This window comes from Protopterus annectens, chromosome 2.part1 (genome assembly GCF_019279795.1).
Source record: "Protopterus annectens isolate FY-2018-M chromosome 2.part1, PAN1.0, whole genome shotgun sequence".
NCBI lineage: Eukaryota > Metazoa > Chordata > Ceratodontiformes > Protopteridae > Protopterus > Protopterus annectens.
The window spans coordinates 1,745,047,456-1,745,064,287 of NC_056729.1; the positions used below are offsets into that span (position 1 = coordinate 1,745,047,456).

Genomic DNA, 16,832 nt, shown 5'->3' on the forward strand with positions numbered 1-16,832 from the left:
TGTTATTGGCCTTAGGTAATACCTTGAGAACTTGTTTTGAGGAGATTTGAAGGGGTTGTAGATGTGGGCATTTGTCCTGCAAATATTGAAGGGAGAGGGGTTGAAATTATTAGCTAGTATATTTGCTATGTCCTCTGGGTTTGTGTTTGTGATATTGTTTGCTATTAGCTCTGTGCAATTCTGGGCATTGTTTCTGAGATTTCTAACACTGTTAAAGAAAGCTTTGTGGTTATCTTTTGCCTTGGTGCCTATTTATACCTCATATCTGGCTTTGGCTGATTTGATTAGGACCCGGTATTCCTTGTTTAATTTAGCAAGAACTTTTTGGCTTTTTAAGAGTTAGATTTATTTTTGCTTGTAATGAGTGTTTTTTTTTTCTTTTATTCTAGAGCCTTTTTATATTAGGATTCCGCCAAGAGATTCATTTTTTTAATTTGCATTGTATTTGTTTCTGAGGGAGACAGAAGAGTCTTTGCAACTTTTGACATGTGCATAGAATTTGGCAGTAAAGGATTTTGCATACACAGTGGCATCACTGAGGTGAAATCTGCATTTGAATTCAGCCAGTTCATCACTCAGTTTAAGTAGATTAGTCTTTGCATAGTCTCTGAATACTAAGGTATTAGAGGATGCTTCAGGCAGTAATCTGTACCAACCCTGATTAAGTTATAAACTGAAAGCATAATCTGTAAATATCGTAACATGCAACTACATCACCAAGCTCTATATCCAATCTGACGTCTCTTGCTTTTAATTGTGTCTGTCCATGAGGATTGCGAGTCCCTACTAGAGAACACTACCAAGCCATTGTACATAATCACTTTGTTTTATATTTTCTAATGTTATCCAACTTCTTGTGTAATCTATGTAAGTTTGTCTATTTGGAGATTTTCTCCCCGGGCCTCCGCTGAAAATGGACATGTATCTAGTTGGACTATCCCAGTAAACAAATGTAAAATAAAATAAATAGATAAATCTGCAAACTTAGTCAACTACAAACACACAACATCCTGTCAGTCTGAAGTGGTTACAATTGATGAAGAGCAGAACTGCCCCATATAGGTGATACCAAGTCCAGGATTTTGTTGCTTCTGGTAGGAGTGGGACTAACTGGTTTACAGAGCTTGTATTGGTGAAGTCCTGAAGACGCTGGGCATACATGTTTGGGAACATATAACTCTCCCAGTTCATGGAGGTTTGTTTGTTTGTGTCTTTTGGCTTTTCCCAGTTAGGGGTCGCCACAGCGGAACTCCGGTCTGCTAATGATTGGCAGTAGAGTTTTACGTGCTAGCTTGCCGGGCCTAACGCAGAAACTTCAGCAAAGGAACGCCCTCCTAAGAGGATGGGGATGGTATTTGGCTTGATATATAATGACTCTGTATAGTTTAGGTAGGACATATGGGTTGATGGAGACATACAGGGTCTGCTGTAGTTATTTTTGATATATTAAGAAGTTGTATAAAGTAAGCTGGATGTGGAGTAGTGTCTGATCATTATCTTGTCTAACAAGACTGTATTTTTTAAGAGAATAGAGACACCTCTACGTTTAGTGGCTTTGTCTAATGTGGTGGGTCTGTACAATTTATAGACATTGAAATGCTGCACTGATGGAGTGTTTTCATTGGTCTTGAGGCAGGTCTGTGTGACAATGCATATATCAACATTTGTGGGATGTGGAGATTTTTGCAAAGCTCCTAGCATTGATCAGCAATACATTAATGTTTTTTCAGATTCTGTTTAGTTATGTTGGAAGCTTTAGAAGGATGTTATAGCCAAAAAAGGCACTCTGGCCTTCTCAGACTTTAGTAAGTATTGAGAATGGTAACAAATAAAAGGTTACTGAACAAATTAGGCTCAGATTGGCTCCTGTCATTGTAAGTTGCATAAAATGGTGGCAATACTAAAGAACAAAAGTGTCTGTAGTAAGAAGAGATGTTCCTTGTACTCGCTGCCACAATAGCTTTTAGACTATATGGGTTACATGCTGTCCAGGACTTAACAACTTTGCAGCTTCCAAAAGCTGTGGCACCCTCCCATACTTTTACTCTGACTGCTGATTGGCTAACCCCAAGGAGGGAAGTTAGAGTGAAGCTTTCTTTACTTTTTTGCTGCTTCAATGAGAAGTAGTCAATCCGAGACTTCACAGGAGCAGCAGCTGACTAAAACCTTCATTTCTGGCAGATAAGTCCCTGTTGGGGAACTCTTCCACACAGAATTTGTTGTCCTTTTAAGAAATTATTATCTAAAATAATTTCATACTAAAAGCAGTATTTTCTCTTTACGAAATTCTGTATTTTTTCACAGTATCAGAGGTTTCCTGTCCTATCAGGGACTGGTATTCTTAGCTACAATTCTTTTTGCTAACTGGGGGCTATTTTCTGTGAAAATCTGTACTGCTTGTATAAACTTTGAATTGTTTGACTAAAAATTTTAAATTGGTACAGGCAGGAATATGTTTGTTAACTTAGTTTGTGTTATCTTTTTTGTGACTGCCTATCTGCCAATTTTTTCTCAGTATGCTTTTATAGTTGACAGTTATTCTGATAGGGATTTGTGTGCAGTTTGCACATTTACTTTTGTGAAGGGACTGGGAAAAGAAGTGTGGGTCTAAGTCTACTGCTTGTGGACAGTACATGACAACTTAACTTCTGACCAGCTTGTTCCAGCGATGCTTAATGCTTTGAGCGTCTCCTTCTTGGCTGCAGCACAGACACTTGCTCCAGTCTTCCTGGTCTTGTTTCTGCTTTACCAAGAAGGAAACAAATGACACACCAAGGAGCCTTTACAAGTATCACAGGCTCAGTGTACGCCTCATCTAATGGTGGATGAACCTGCAATGGCCACTGATTGTTCCTCAGACAACTCACTCACCTTTCCAGCTTCCTCTGGTGTAGTCCTTTCAGCCATCATGAACCAGGGATTAACCACGTCCTCTTTAGCTGCTTCATTGTACAATCTGCATGAGATAACCATCTTATCTAGGTCTTGAAGACACTCCTGGAGATTCTTTTTGGAGTGAAAGAGGTAAGAGGCCATTATACCAGGCAGGTGTCCCAAAAAACAAATGGTTAAATATTATTTATCCCAAGAAATTATAGCTCTTCAAAAAGGTGATTTTTTTGCCTTTGCCAGGCATGCATTACAGGCTATGAATTATGGTAACAAGAAACCTTTATTGGTGGGTATTCCCAGTAAAGAAATTCTTGAGGAAACAGTCTGACGATTTTTGATGATGATAGGGATAGGGCTTCTTCTCTTACAGTTTTACAACCTAAACTGTCAGGTAGTCAGGACAGTTTTAACACTCATCCTCAGGTGGCCGAATTTTCTTTTAGTCAAACCATAACCAGGATGAAGGAGGTATTTTTATGACAAAAAGTAGATATTGCCCCTGAAATGATGAGATACTATAATATGTTGCAAAGAGATATACCTCATTCTTTCCCCATCCTTTCTATATTGCCAGTCCTGGAGCATAAGGTGAATGCTGCCTGCAATCATCCTGATAGCATGTCATCAGCCCCTAAAAAGGCCGATGCATCGTATAAAATGCCTCAGACTACTACATTTCTTCTCTTGCCTTAGAACTAATCCAGTGCCCGTATCTGTTTCTTCTCCACCTGGTTACAGATTGATCCTGAATACATCCCTTCTCCTAGTGACAAAGAATGGAACCGCTCAGATCTGCTAGGTAAGATAATGTTTTTATCTTCCACTTTGGCTTTTAGATTTCTAATTTATCAGGTGTACATATGAAAGTTTCAGATTGTCCATACAACACAGCATACTTTATTTTTTTGCCACACTTCCTACACAGAAACTGGTTCTAAACATTTCCCTTTGGCAAAAGATTGTGTCAGACTCTTGGATGTTAGAAAGTAGGGCAGGGATGTTGTATACAGATACCTCCTTTCAAGGGAATTCCTTCTCACTCTTTGAACCAAACAGATTATTTCCTCAGGTTATCTGATCTTTAGATCCTTCAGAGCCTGTTGCCTCTCATTCCTCCTATGAGTTTCATGGTAACATTAGACCTAAAAGGTGCTTATCTCTACATTCCCACAGCCACAAGCTTCACATATTTCAGGTTCTGTGTATCTGGGTTACATTCCCATTCTGTTCATTTCCCTTTAGATTAACAACAGCTCTAAAAGTGTTTATAAAATGTCTAACCCCAGTCTTAGCACATTGCAGGCTGAATAACAGTCACATATTTCCTTATTTAGATGACTCATTTACACTTGCAGAGTCTTTGTTCGGATGTCAAGCATCATTAACTTGGATTGTGTCTCTTCTGACCAATCAGAGCTTCCAGATAAATGTTACAAAGTCCTCCATGAGTCCATGTCACATGACTGTGTTTCTTGACTGCCTTCCAGCTGTTTCTCTTCAAAAGGCCTTTCTGATAGAAGAGAAGCAGGGTTTTCATATGGAAGTTTTCTCAAGATCCTATGTTTCGTGGCTTTAATGATTCTTATACAAAACCATACTCATACACATATATAGTACAAAAACAAGCAGGGGGGTACAAGTTGTACCCCTCTATACAGGTTGGCTATGATGATGTGGAAGGCAGCTTTACAGCATTTTCTAACCATCCAAACATCTTACATTCCATCATAATGTAATGGCAGTCAGGCTGAGCAGGATCACAGACACTCACAAATTGAAATTGAATGAGGGGGTCTTTCAGGAGCTGATGTGGTTGTGGGGAATACCTTAAATAAAGTGTTCATTTCCTTTCGAAACAGACAACTAAATAAACTCTGAGCCAGGGCTCTGTGCAAGCAAGCTGGAAAGCAGATGTGTTTTGTGAATGTTCCTTTATGCTCTTCCACCCTTTCCGTCGATATCTATGATTCTAAAGATTCAGAAAGACTGTCCAAAAATTATGGGAGTAACTCCCTTTTTGTGTAGGCAACATTGGTTCTTCTTTTTTATGGAGCTGGCAGTTACCTTCCTCACAGACTGTTTCTACTCACGTAAGACAGGGGATGTTTGATACACCCCACTCAATATCAGCTTCAAATTACTGTATAGATGATTAAGCTCTGATAACTTTTAGACAATTATTTCATGAGGACATGCAACATTTACTTAAGGAGGCTAGAAAATCTGATTTTAGAAAATCCTGTATTGCCAAGTGGAAGTGATATTCTTATTGGTGCCTATCGACAACCATAGGTGTATCAGGGATATTTTTCTCTCTGATGGTCAAATATTTATGTGGGTTGCTATCTTATGGCCTGTCTCCCTCCTCTATAAAAGTTCATCTTGTGGACATTTCAGTATGTCTGCCCTTGGATCCACCTCTTTCTTTTGTGTTTGTAGTAAAGCAGTTTCTAAAAGGAGTTTTATATCTGAGAGTTCCTCATAAAGAGGTTGCTTCTCCTTGGGGTCTTAGCTTTCTGCTGGAAGAACCAAGTTCATCATAGGTTCATAGGTTCATACTAGGCTATCTGCCCAAGGGCATTTATAAGCCTAGCCCATAGTTATGTGGCTTTCGCCACCCCTTTAGTTTGAATAAAAACTATGCCTATCATTTTGCTGTGCCTCTGTCAAGCAGTGACACTGAAGTAATCCCTGGGGTATATCTGCAATCTCCCATCCATTGGTCAAGATTCCTCTTGAACAAGGCCAGAGAGGTGCTCTGCCTCACATGTACCGGGATTTTGTTCCACAGCATAGGGAGTCTCTGGGTGATGAATCTGTCCCTCCAGCACGTTCTATTTATAACCGTGTCAAGGTTTAAGTCTCCGCCCTTGTGGTTCTGAGGGATCTAGATTTTTGAGGTGAAGCATATTCATCAAATCTGGGTTTGACATGGCCTTATATGTCAGGCACAGGTCACCTCTGAGCAAGCGGTATGAGACTGAATAGAGCTGGAGTTCTTTCAGTCGGGCAGCATAAGACATATTTTGAGACCCTTTATCCTTTTGGTGAGGAACTTTTGGGGCCTTTCAAGCTGCAGCAGGTGTCTGGTCAGATACATTCGAACGGGCATTGTACTCAATCATAGGTCTAAAGAGTGATGAGTACAGGGGACGATGACCTCCCTTGATCTAGATGTGAATCCCTTCATGATCAGGTGGGTGATATAGAAGGTTTTCCTAACTACTTTAGCAACATGAGTGTCAAGCGAAGGCTACTGTCAACCTGGGTCCCCAGATCTCTGATGACTTTTTCTGTGCTCAGTGGATTGCCACCTATATGGTAGCTAGGGGTAACCTTGTTTTTCCCGAAGGGTATGACTATGCATTTTTGGCGTTTAACTTCAGGCCATGGCTCTGGCACCAGTTATCCGTTTCTGTGAGGCCCTTCTGGAGGATATCTGTGTCAGATGTGTTTTCGACTATGGCACCCAGTTTGCAGTCATCTGCAAACTTTGTCAGCCATAACCCTCCTGTGTTTGCTTGTACTTCAGAAAAGTAGATGCCGAACAAGAGTGGACCCAGGACTGAGCCCTGTGGGACACCACTTGTGACAGGCTTTGAGTCTGACATGGCTCCAGCAACTCTGACCCTGTGGGTTCTGTCACTTAGCCAGTTTGCAACCCATCTTGTGATGTATGGGTTTACATTCAAGCTGATGAGTTTTTCGATGATACCTGAGTGGGGTATTGTGTCGAAGGCCTTTGCCAGGTTGAGGTAGGCTGTATGGATATCACATTTCAGACCTGCTCTTAGGCTTATTTAAGGATCTTGAATTGGAAAACTAAGGATCTGGTGGGTAAGGGGTTGGGAGGGTGTCCTAATGGTTAAGGTGTTTGCCTTACAAATGCAAGGTGCAGGGCTTGAGTCTCACAAGCAATAATTGGCTAGGTTTAAAATGGCTTGCAAGGGCAGTTGGCTTAGTATGAACCTATGATCTTGAACTGGAGAACTGTACTTATCATTGCTGTGATATCTGGAAGAAGAATGTCCAAGTTGCAAGCTTTCATGGTGAGTGAACCCTACCTTATATTTCATGGAGACAGGATACCATAGGTTCATAGGTGTTTACTAGGCTAACAACCACAAGGTCCTTTTTAAGCCTAGCCATTCATCCCAAATCTCTGACAAGTTCTGATACCCTTGATAAATGTAAGCATGGGCCTGGGAGATGAACCATTTACAAGTTACCTGTGTCCATGAGAGACATAGGTTCCAAATCAGGGATGAATTTCTGGTTTTGCATCTAGTTGTCCAAGTTGCACTTGAATTGAGTTTGGGAGAAACTCTGCTTCACATGGATGGGGAACTGTTCCATAGACGGGGTAGTCTCTCGGATGTAGACCTATCTTTTCAGCAGGTCCTGTTTATATCACATGCAAGGTTTAAGTCTTTAGAATGGGTAATTCTGGTGCTGTTTGTTTTGTGGATATGCAGGAGGTCCATCAGAATGGGATCTGACAATGCCCTGTATACCAAGCATAGATCTCCCCCTCAAAAGCCTGTAGGAGAAAGAATACAGAGATAGGGCCTTGAGGCAGTCTGCATAGGACATATTACTTATGCCCTGTATTCTTTTAGTGAGGAACCTCTGTGGACGTTCCATTTGTTAAATATGCCTGGTCAGGTACATACCAAAAGGGGTATTGTACTCGATGATTAGTCTGATGAATGCTGAATACAGTGGAACAATGACTTCCTTGGACTTAGATGCCATACCTTTGTTTATAAGTTGCACGACACACAATGATTTCCTCACCACTGTAGACACATGGTGATCAAAGGCTAGATTGCTATCTATGTGTGTCCCTAAGTCCCAAAGGATACTGTTATGCATTTCATAGCATTTAGTTTTAATTCATGGCTCTGACACCAGTTGTCTGTCTGTGTCAGCCCCTCCTGGAGAACATTTGTGTCATTGTGAGATGACACATTGAGAAGAAACTTCTCTTTTATGCCCGAAGTGGTTTCAGAGTTTACATTGAATCAAGCCATCAATCTCCCAGTTTTCTACCCAAAACTAAAAAAGACATGGAGAAAAGATTCAACAGCTGAAGTACTATTATCTTGCAGATAATGTCCTTTAGAAAAGCTGATCGGCTGTTTCTTTCTTATCAAGAGACAAAAAGTGACAACCTTAGTCTAATCAGACAGTTTCCGGTTGGTTTTCCTTAGCTATTGCTTTGTGTTATACCATCTGTGACAAATCCATACAGGCAGAATTAAAGCACATTTCACTAGAGCCTTGCTTTGTCGATGGCATACTGGAAAGGGTGGACTCGAAGTATTCTAGAGGCAGCTGCGTGGTCCTGTGCACATACTTTTACAAATCATTACAAACTGGATTCCTTTTCTATGTCCAGTTGCTAGGACCATTCTTCAGTGTTTTCTGAATCAGTATTCTTCCTGCTTCCAGGTTGGATAGGCTTTGGTAATCAATTCATATAGTCTAAAGACTACAGCAGCAGTGGGAATGATGAACATAGTACAGTTATGTAAGTTCCACTTACCCATAAAATGTTTGAATTCCTCACTGTTGCAGGAACTGCACCCACCCTCTACCCCCTGCTCTTGTATATAGTTGTAGTTGGGATATAAAATAGGGTTGTTTCTGTTTCTGATTTGCATTTGTTACTGTTACTGTTGTTATTGGTACACGATTGTTAGGCATTTTCCTGTCTGTGTTGGCAAGAAAGTCCTAAAGAAAGCTTAACTCTGACAGCTCATCTCCCTCCTTGGGGCTGGCCAATCAACACTCAAAGTGAAGGTGTGGGTGGGAGCCAGAGTTTTTGGAAGCTAGCCAGTTGTGCCCCAGGCAGGACCTAACCCATGTTAACTAAAAGCTACTGCAGCAGTGAAGAATTTGAATATATATTGTTGTGGCTAAGTGCAACTTACACATCTGTACTTTTCCTTGCCTGAAATTATGACAGCCAGCCGTGTACGAAGAGGAGTCAGTATGTAGCTGAGGTTTGATTTTTGCCTTTAGGAGGCATGGTTAGGCTTAAAAAGACCCCCTTGGTTTTTAGTCTAGTAATTGTCTATGAATCTTTGAACTATTTTCATTGTTTTTATAAATGACCTATTAGAAAGCCTAGAAGAAGACATTTCTGTAGTATTGATCGTGTAAAGTTTTACAGGATAATTTGGTATTGTAGAAGGTGTTCAAAAGAGGAGAAAATACATGGTCGATTTGCAAGAATGATGTAAAACTTGCACTTTTACTTACTCGCAGTAAAATGCAAAGTAGTACATTTGGGAACTCAACATCAAAGAGAGGAGCATGCGTTTGTGGAAATAAGGCAGGGAAGATACTTCAGGTTTAGTCATAACAGACGACGCAAAGATAAGTCATCAGTGCGACAGAGCAGGACTGACGTCTAGTGGAATACTGACGTTTGTAAGAAAGAATCAGAAGAAAAGTCGTTATCCCTGTTAAATAGTAGCTGTTAACGCACTGTTTGGAGTTTGTGCAGTTGAGTGAGGCAGTGTCAGTCAGTGGTAAAACTCATGCTTCATGTATGAAGTTGTGAGTTCAGTTCCCCAGCATCACTAAAGCATTTTGCTTCTGGCAGTTAGTGCAGAAAATTAAGCCTATGAGCTTTTAGCAAGCTGCTTTGGGTTTAATTCCTTCAGCTTTCATTTGTTAACTGTGTGCCCATGAGCAAATCATTTTAACTAGACAGCAATTCGAGGCAATCGGGAATGTGGACTAGGCGCCTTAATGGTCTCCTAGACTGCATGCCTAGTAACTACCTAACAACCTGTGTGGGAGGTCATCAGCATACTAGCATAAATACAAACAAACTGTTTAGGAAACAGTAAAATCATGGTTCATGGTTGAATCAGAATGTTTATAGCAAGAAATGAAACCTCTGTAGTAAGGGGGAGGGGCGATGTAATGAGAAGTTCAGTTATCTTACGTCAGCCCACAGACTGTTAGTGGGTAGATCTGAGAAAAGATGGTTTTCAGAGACAGAGGTATGGCATCTAAGTCTAAGAAAGTCATTATTCCACTGTATTCAGCATTCATCAGACCTATCATTAAGAACTTATGCCTCCGTTGGTATGTACCTAACCAGGGATATCCAACAACTGGAACATCCACAGAGGTTCCCCACTAAAATAATACAGGCATAAGTAAAATGTCCTATGCAGACTGCCTCAAGGCCCTATCCCTGTATTCTGTCTCCTACAGGCATTTGAGGGGAGATCTCTGCCTGGCATACAGGGCATTGTCAGACCCCACTCTGATGGACCTCCTGCATATCCACAAAACAAACAACACCAAAATTACCCATTCTAAAGTCTTAAACCTTGCCTATGATGTAAATAGGACCTGCTGGTGAGACAGGAATTTATCCCAGAGACAACCATGCCTCTGAAACAGGCTCCCCATCCATGTGAAGCAGAGTTCCTCCCTTATCCAATTCAAGTGCAACTTGGACAATTGGATGGGGAGCAGAAAATTCCCTGGTTTGGCACCTATGTCTCTAATGAACACAGGCCACCTGTAAATGATTCATCTGCTGGGACCCTGCTTGTAAATATTTCATCTCCAAAACCCCTGCTTACACTTATCATGGGTATCAGAACTTGTCAGAGATTTGGGATGCATAGCTAGGCTTAAAAAGGCCCTTGTGGTCGTTAGCCTAGTAAACACCTATGAACGTATGAGGAAGGACACTTTTCATGGAAAGCGTGGTTAATGACTGAAACTGTTTTCCTGCAAAGATTTTAAGCTTGAGAGGGTAACTGGATTTAAGATTGCAATTTTAATTCCTTTTCTGAAGAGTTTGTATTTCAACATTTGTAACTGAATTAAGAGTGCACGGACCAGGCATAAAGCCATCCTTATTACAAAGATTTTCAGATAAGCAGAGTATGCAGCATGTCCAGTAAATAATCATTAGACTGTTATTATTTTATTTTATTTATTTTACATTTGTTGACCGGGCTAGTCCAGCTGGTTATATATCCATTTTCAGCATAGACCCGGGGAGAAAAGCTCCTCAAATAGAGTAAAATTTATATAAAGTAACAGTTTTCAACAGATACAGGTACAATACATATTTAAGCAATTTTATACATGACAGATTTTACAGATGTGGGTAGATTAAATATATAAGCAAAGATTTTCACTTCGAAACATGTCTGCTTACAGAATCATATTACTTATAACATTTCTTAGTTATAGGGAGGTATTGATGAAGACATTTTAGTAATATATAAGGCCCATTTTCTTTTTGGTTTTCAATAGGCAAACAGGTGATGTGACGGGTGTCTTTGTGAAAAAGGTGTAATTAGTCTAGGTTCACACAGGGACATAACCAATGGGACTTAAGGTAGGTTTTCAGCTTGCTTTTAAATTGTGTTAGTGAGGAAAGGGAGGTCAGGTCACTGGGGAGAGTTTCAGGTTTTATCCACAGTATTAGAAAAGAAAGAATCACCAGCCGGTTTTACCTATTTGTACTAATATTTTATTAGATGAGTGTAGGGTCTTAAGGTTGTTGTAGGGGGTGATAAGGTTGGTAAGAATTGGAGTATTAGTTATCTGATACAGGATTTTGTAGGCCACTGTTAATTGGTAAAATAAAAGTAAATTTGGCAACTCTAGCCATCCTAGTTGTTCATAACTAGTACAGTGATGGGTTCTGAAGGTAGAGCCTGTTGCAAATCTGGCAATATTATTTTTTGAGAAGAGGTTAGTATATATATATATATATATATATATATATATATATATATATATATATATATATAGGGGAGGCGTAGAGCAGGGTGGAGATTAAGTGGGTCTGGGCAATAGTAGACCTTGCTAGAGGTGAGAAAGGATTTGATTCTATAGTGGGAGCCTAGTTTTTGTTGACTTGTTTTTATGGTGCTGTTAATGTGAGTATCAAAGTTAAGGTTGTTATCAATTGGTACCCTAGTAGTTTTGTAGTTGAGTCGGGAGATATGATGGTACCGTTGTTTGATGTACCAGTAAAGTTAAGTCGGGAGGCCCTGCGGTTAGGAGTAAATAGTAGGAGTTTAGTTTTTTGGGGGTTCAAGATGAGGCAATGGTGTAGTAACCATTTCTCAACTAATCTAAACACATTTTGGGTGAGGGACTGAAGGTCTGACGGAGAGGTGGCTGAGCATATTAATGTGGAGTCATCTGCATAATGTATTGAGGTAGCTTGAGGAATTACAGAATGTAGGTCATTGATAAAAATAGAAAATAGGAGAGGTCCTAATATAGAGCCGTGGGGGACACCGAGCGCAATGGGGAGAGGGCTAGATAAGTTGTTCTCCTACAGAACAGCCTGTTGCCTATTGTTTAAGTAGGATTGAAACCATTCTATAGCCAGTGTATCTAGTAATAGGTTTTTGAGTATGTTAACGAGAAGTTGGTTAACCATATCGAAGGCTTTAGAGAGATCAATAAAGAGGGCTGAGGATAGAGTGTTGTTATTGCAGTTTTTGTTAATACAGTCACAGAAGGATAAAAGGGCAGTTGTGGTGCTGTGAAATGGCCTAAAGCCATGTTGGCAGTTAGCTAATAAGTTATCTATTAGGTGGTTTAACAGTTGTCTATGAATGCATTTCTCCATGATTTTTGCCAGTGGAGATAGTATAGCAATAGATCTATAGTTGGATAATTCCACCTTTATGCAGGGGGATAATATGTGAGATCTTCCAAATAGATGGGATAGTTCCCTCGGAGATAGTTCTGTTAATCAGGATGGAGATGGAGTAGGCTATGGCTTTTGCAGCTTTTTGCAGATATTCTGCAGGTAGGAGATCAGCTGCGGGGGTGGTAGGTTTGAGTTTCAGAATAAGGGTACAGACAAGGGATGTAAGGACAGGTCTGAGATGAAATAAGGGAGGTAAGCTAGCAGTAGAGGAAGTCAGAGATGAGGTGTCAGGAGTTAGTTGATTGGCAAGAGATTGAATGGTCTCAGTAAAGTATGTGTTGAAGGTATTGGTAATTTGCTTTGGATTATCATGGTCAGAACCTAATGGGGTGGGTGTGACAGAATGACCTGGGTGTAAAAGTGTGTTAATCCCTGCCCAGAACTTTTGTGGTTTGTTATGCTGGGTTTGTTGGAGTTGAATGTAATAGTCTCTTTTGTCTGACAGAATGGCTTTTTTTGTATCATTTCTTAGCTGCCTAAATTTTAAATGATCCTCTGGGTTTTCAGTAGTAAGTCACTTGGCCCAGACTTTATTTCTGAGGAGCATTTTTGTTTGGTTGTTTTTGAGAGCCAGGGGGCAAGTTTATTCCTAGTTCTAATGGTCCTTTTTGGTGCATGGTAGTCTAGAATACCTAAGAATTTAGTATTAAAGTAGATTACTGCTTCCTCTAGAGGTAGGTTTTTGGGGGGGTGACCAATCGCATGCTTTAAGTTCAGTTTGTAAGATGTCAGGGTTAAAATTTTTGTTGCCCCTATTTTTTCTATAGGTGATTGGGCTAGGGATGTCAGTCTTAAATCTGATTATGAAGGTGAGTGCATGGTCACTTATATCCTCAGGGAGGGTCCCTACTTTGTAAGTTTGGTGATGTCTATTTATCAGAATCCAGTCTAGGGTGCTTTCATTGTTATTGAGTTTGTTGGTCCTTGTGGGGGAGCTAATGGTTTGAGGGAAACCATGTAGGTTAATATGAGTAGAAGGCTGTTCAGTAGTACAGCTTTTCCAGTTGATATTAAAGTCACCGAGTACTATTGTTTCTTGGGGATAGTTGGTGGAAAGCCAATTTAGGATATTTTCTAGGGTGTTAGTTATTCCCTGGGGGAAGGTAGACAGCAATAATATAGATGGATTGACAATTATTGAGTTGAATCTTGGAGCTAAAGATTTCTGCATTACTGGTTAGAGGGAGCTTAGAATCTGCAGAGGTTACCTGTAATCCAGATTTGTATAGTGTAGCTACTCCATCACCCTTCTTAGCTTTTCGGTCTAGTCTCAAGATGCTGTACCCTGGTGGTATAACTTCATTGTCTTGTGTAGATGGCTTGAGTCATGTTTCAGTGAGACACAGGATATCAAATGAATGCACATCCATGAGAGCATGTAGGTGGGCAATCTTATTATTTATGCTCCTGATGTTAAGATGGGCTATCATTAGTGAGCTGGGAAGTCTGGTAAGGAATTGAGTACTAATCCGGGTTGTGTCACGGGTCTCTATGGTCTTGCTATAATTTGGTCCTGGATTGGGATGTATATCTTCATCTGTTAAGGAGTGGAATTGAATTCTAAGTGTAAGTTTTAGAGGTTTACATGTTAGGAACTGAAATTTCCTAGCTTTTGGCCTATAGTATCTGATGTGAGTCAGTCTGTGATATTTTGCCAGTAGGTAGGCTGTTGTGCAGGGTATGTTTGAATGGCTTTGAGACACTGCTAATGGTGGAGTGGAGGTTTGCTTTCTGGGGGTAAGAAAAGTTTATGTAGTGGAGATGTTCATAAAATGTAAGTAGATAAGATATAGAAAGAATAGGTATGAGGGAAGATAGAAGTAGGATCTTCAGGTTTGGGGAGGTTGATATGAATGACATTGTGGCAGAGTTATATATAGGGTAAAGATAAAGGGTAAGTTAGGTGGTTTATTAAGATGAGACTTGAAAAATGTTGGTTCTAGCACTTTAAGGACTGGGATCTATGATTGGTAGTTAGTATAGGGGTGTGATTTGGGTGTATAAATGTAGGAGCACTGGGGCGGGTGGGAATTGGGGGCAGGGTAGGGGAGCAGAGTGAGCCCACAGGGCAAACAGAGCGGGATAGAGCCAGTGAAGGAAGAGGACCCCAAGAACAATCAGTGAAGAGCTGACTGCTGAGGTAAGGTAAGGTGGAGATAGGTGTGGAGGTGAGTGAGTTATAGTGAAATTAGAGGAGTGAGCTGGACTGGAATAACAATGAGTAAAAGAAAATCAAGGTGCCTGATAAGTATATTTCAAAACAGTGGGATAGATATACAAGGCAAATACTAGGAGAAGGATGCCATCTAGTGGACAAGGATAAAATGCAACAGTAGCTTTACAAGAGTGTTGTCAGGTCTAAGAGTAAAGGATCAAAATCTTTCCTTCCATATTAAGTTTCATACATTGCTGAATGCAGGTCTTTGCTATCCCGTCACTTACAGTGAACAAATAAAGTTAACAGTTCATGTTGTAGTAACCCTACATGTACATTGCTTAGTATGCATTTCTGACTTTGAAAAGTTACTCTTAAACTGGATTTGATTTTAATGTGTGCAGTAGTCTAACATTTGTTTTTCTTTTTTTTTTCTGTTCCCTTGAAGCCACTTGAATGGGACTGCTGTCCAGGAAGCTGCTCAGTTCCTGCTGGGTACCCATGATTTCAGCACTTTTCGATCAATCAGTTCAGAGATGCCATTCAAATCTCCTGTTAAAACACTGCATCAGGTACACATCACTCCCAGTGTTGGCTTCCTGTCACATTACACCTACAGGTAAGAAACAGCAAAGGCTTTTTGGTTTTTGTTATTTTTCTAGGTTGCTTCCATTTTGGCTTCCTGTTACTGAGTTCTCATTAATATTTCGAGATTCATTGGTGCTGTGACCCCCCCCCCACTTGTACTGTGTTGTCTCCACCATAGTCAGTCTGTAAATGCAGCTCACACCTAGGTGGCAGTCATTCTCAGGAAGAAACAGCCTGAGGGTGGAAACCAGTGTGTGAGATGGCCTTTGGTGACACAAACAGGTCCCTTGTCACTCTCTGGAGGATTGGCCGTATTGCCCTATTCCTATGGTGGCTACAAGCAAACTGTCAAGTCAGGACCTGTACTACAGGCCTTGTTAGTTGCTTCCACACTCCCTCCTTAGGCTGCTCGAGGCTTATTCACTTGTCTGCCAGTAGGCATTTTGCCAGTAAGATTGTGAGGTCATTCTAATTGGAATGGGTAAAATCGGGGGTAGCCACTAACTCCATCATTCTCAGACTGCTATTCCTACACAGAGCCCCACTATGCATTCATAGGTGTGTACTAGGCCAATGGCCCTGGAGCCTTTACAAGCCTAGCCCATAGGATTACCCTGATATCGTGCCACGCGACCTAAGTTCCCAGTGCCTCTGTCGAGTAGAGCCACCGGAGTGATCCCTGGGTTGAACTTTCTATTTCCCATCCACTCATCAAGATTTCCCTTGAAGAATGCCAGTGAAGTGCTCTGCTTGACATGTATGGGAAATCTATTCCATAGCATGGGCAGTCACTGGGTTATGAACCTGTCCCTCCAGCATGTTGTGTTGATTGTGGTAATGAGGTTGAGGTCTCTGGAGCATGTGTTGAAGAAGGATTGGGATTTCTTTAGATGTAGCATTTCTAACAGAGCTGGGTCAGACATAATTTTGTAAGTCAACCAGAGATAGCCTCTAAGCAGGTGATATGAGACAGAGAGTAGTTGGAGTTTTTTGAGTTTGTCCATATAGGACAAGTGTTTAAGGCCTAGGATCCATTTTTTAGGTACTTTTACGGCCTCTCCAATTGTTGCAGGTGTCTAGTGAGGTACATGCCAAATGGGGCATTGTACTCGATGATTGGCCTAATGAGGGAAGAGTAAAGGGAGACAATGACCTCTTTCTTCCTGGATGCAAAACCCTTAGTAATGAGATGTGCCCCATAGAAGGACTTTCTGACCACAGTGGCAATATGTGGTCAAAAGAGAGGTTGCTGGCAACCTGTGTTCCCAGATCTGTTAAAATGCCTTCTTTATTCAGTGGACTACCATTGATGTGGTAATTCATGGGAACCGGGTTTTTTTCCAAAGGGGATGACAACACAGTTTTTGGCATTCAGCTAAGGCCATAGGTCTGACACCAGTCGTTGGTCTCAGTGAGGCCTTTCTGTAGGATGTCAACATCACCTGGGGAGTTAGTAATAGCTCCCAGCTTGCAATCATC

General features: G+C 40.8%; 1 protein-coding gene across 2 annotated transcripts in view; it reads left to right on the plus strand.

Annotated features, from left to right (window-relative positions):
- Positions 1–16,832, plus strand: part of PUSL1 (pseudouridine synthase like 1) — an 873,916-nt gene that overhangs the window by 409,664 nt on the left and 447,420 nt on the right. For both annotated transcript variants that reach the window (XM_044063203.1, XM_044063204.1), the window contains exon 5: positions 15,214–15,384. In XM_044063203.1, coding sequence (XP_043919138.1) covers positions 15,214–15,384 — 171 coding nt within the window. The remainder of the gene's footprint in view (positions 1–15,213; positions 15,385–16,832) is intronic.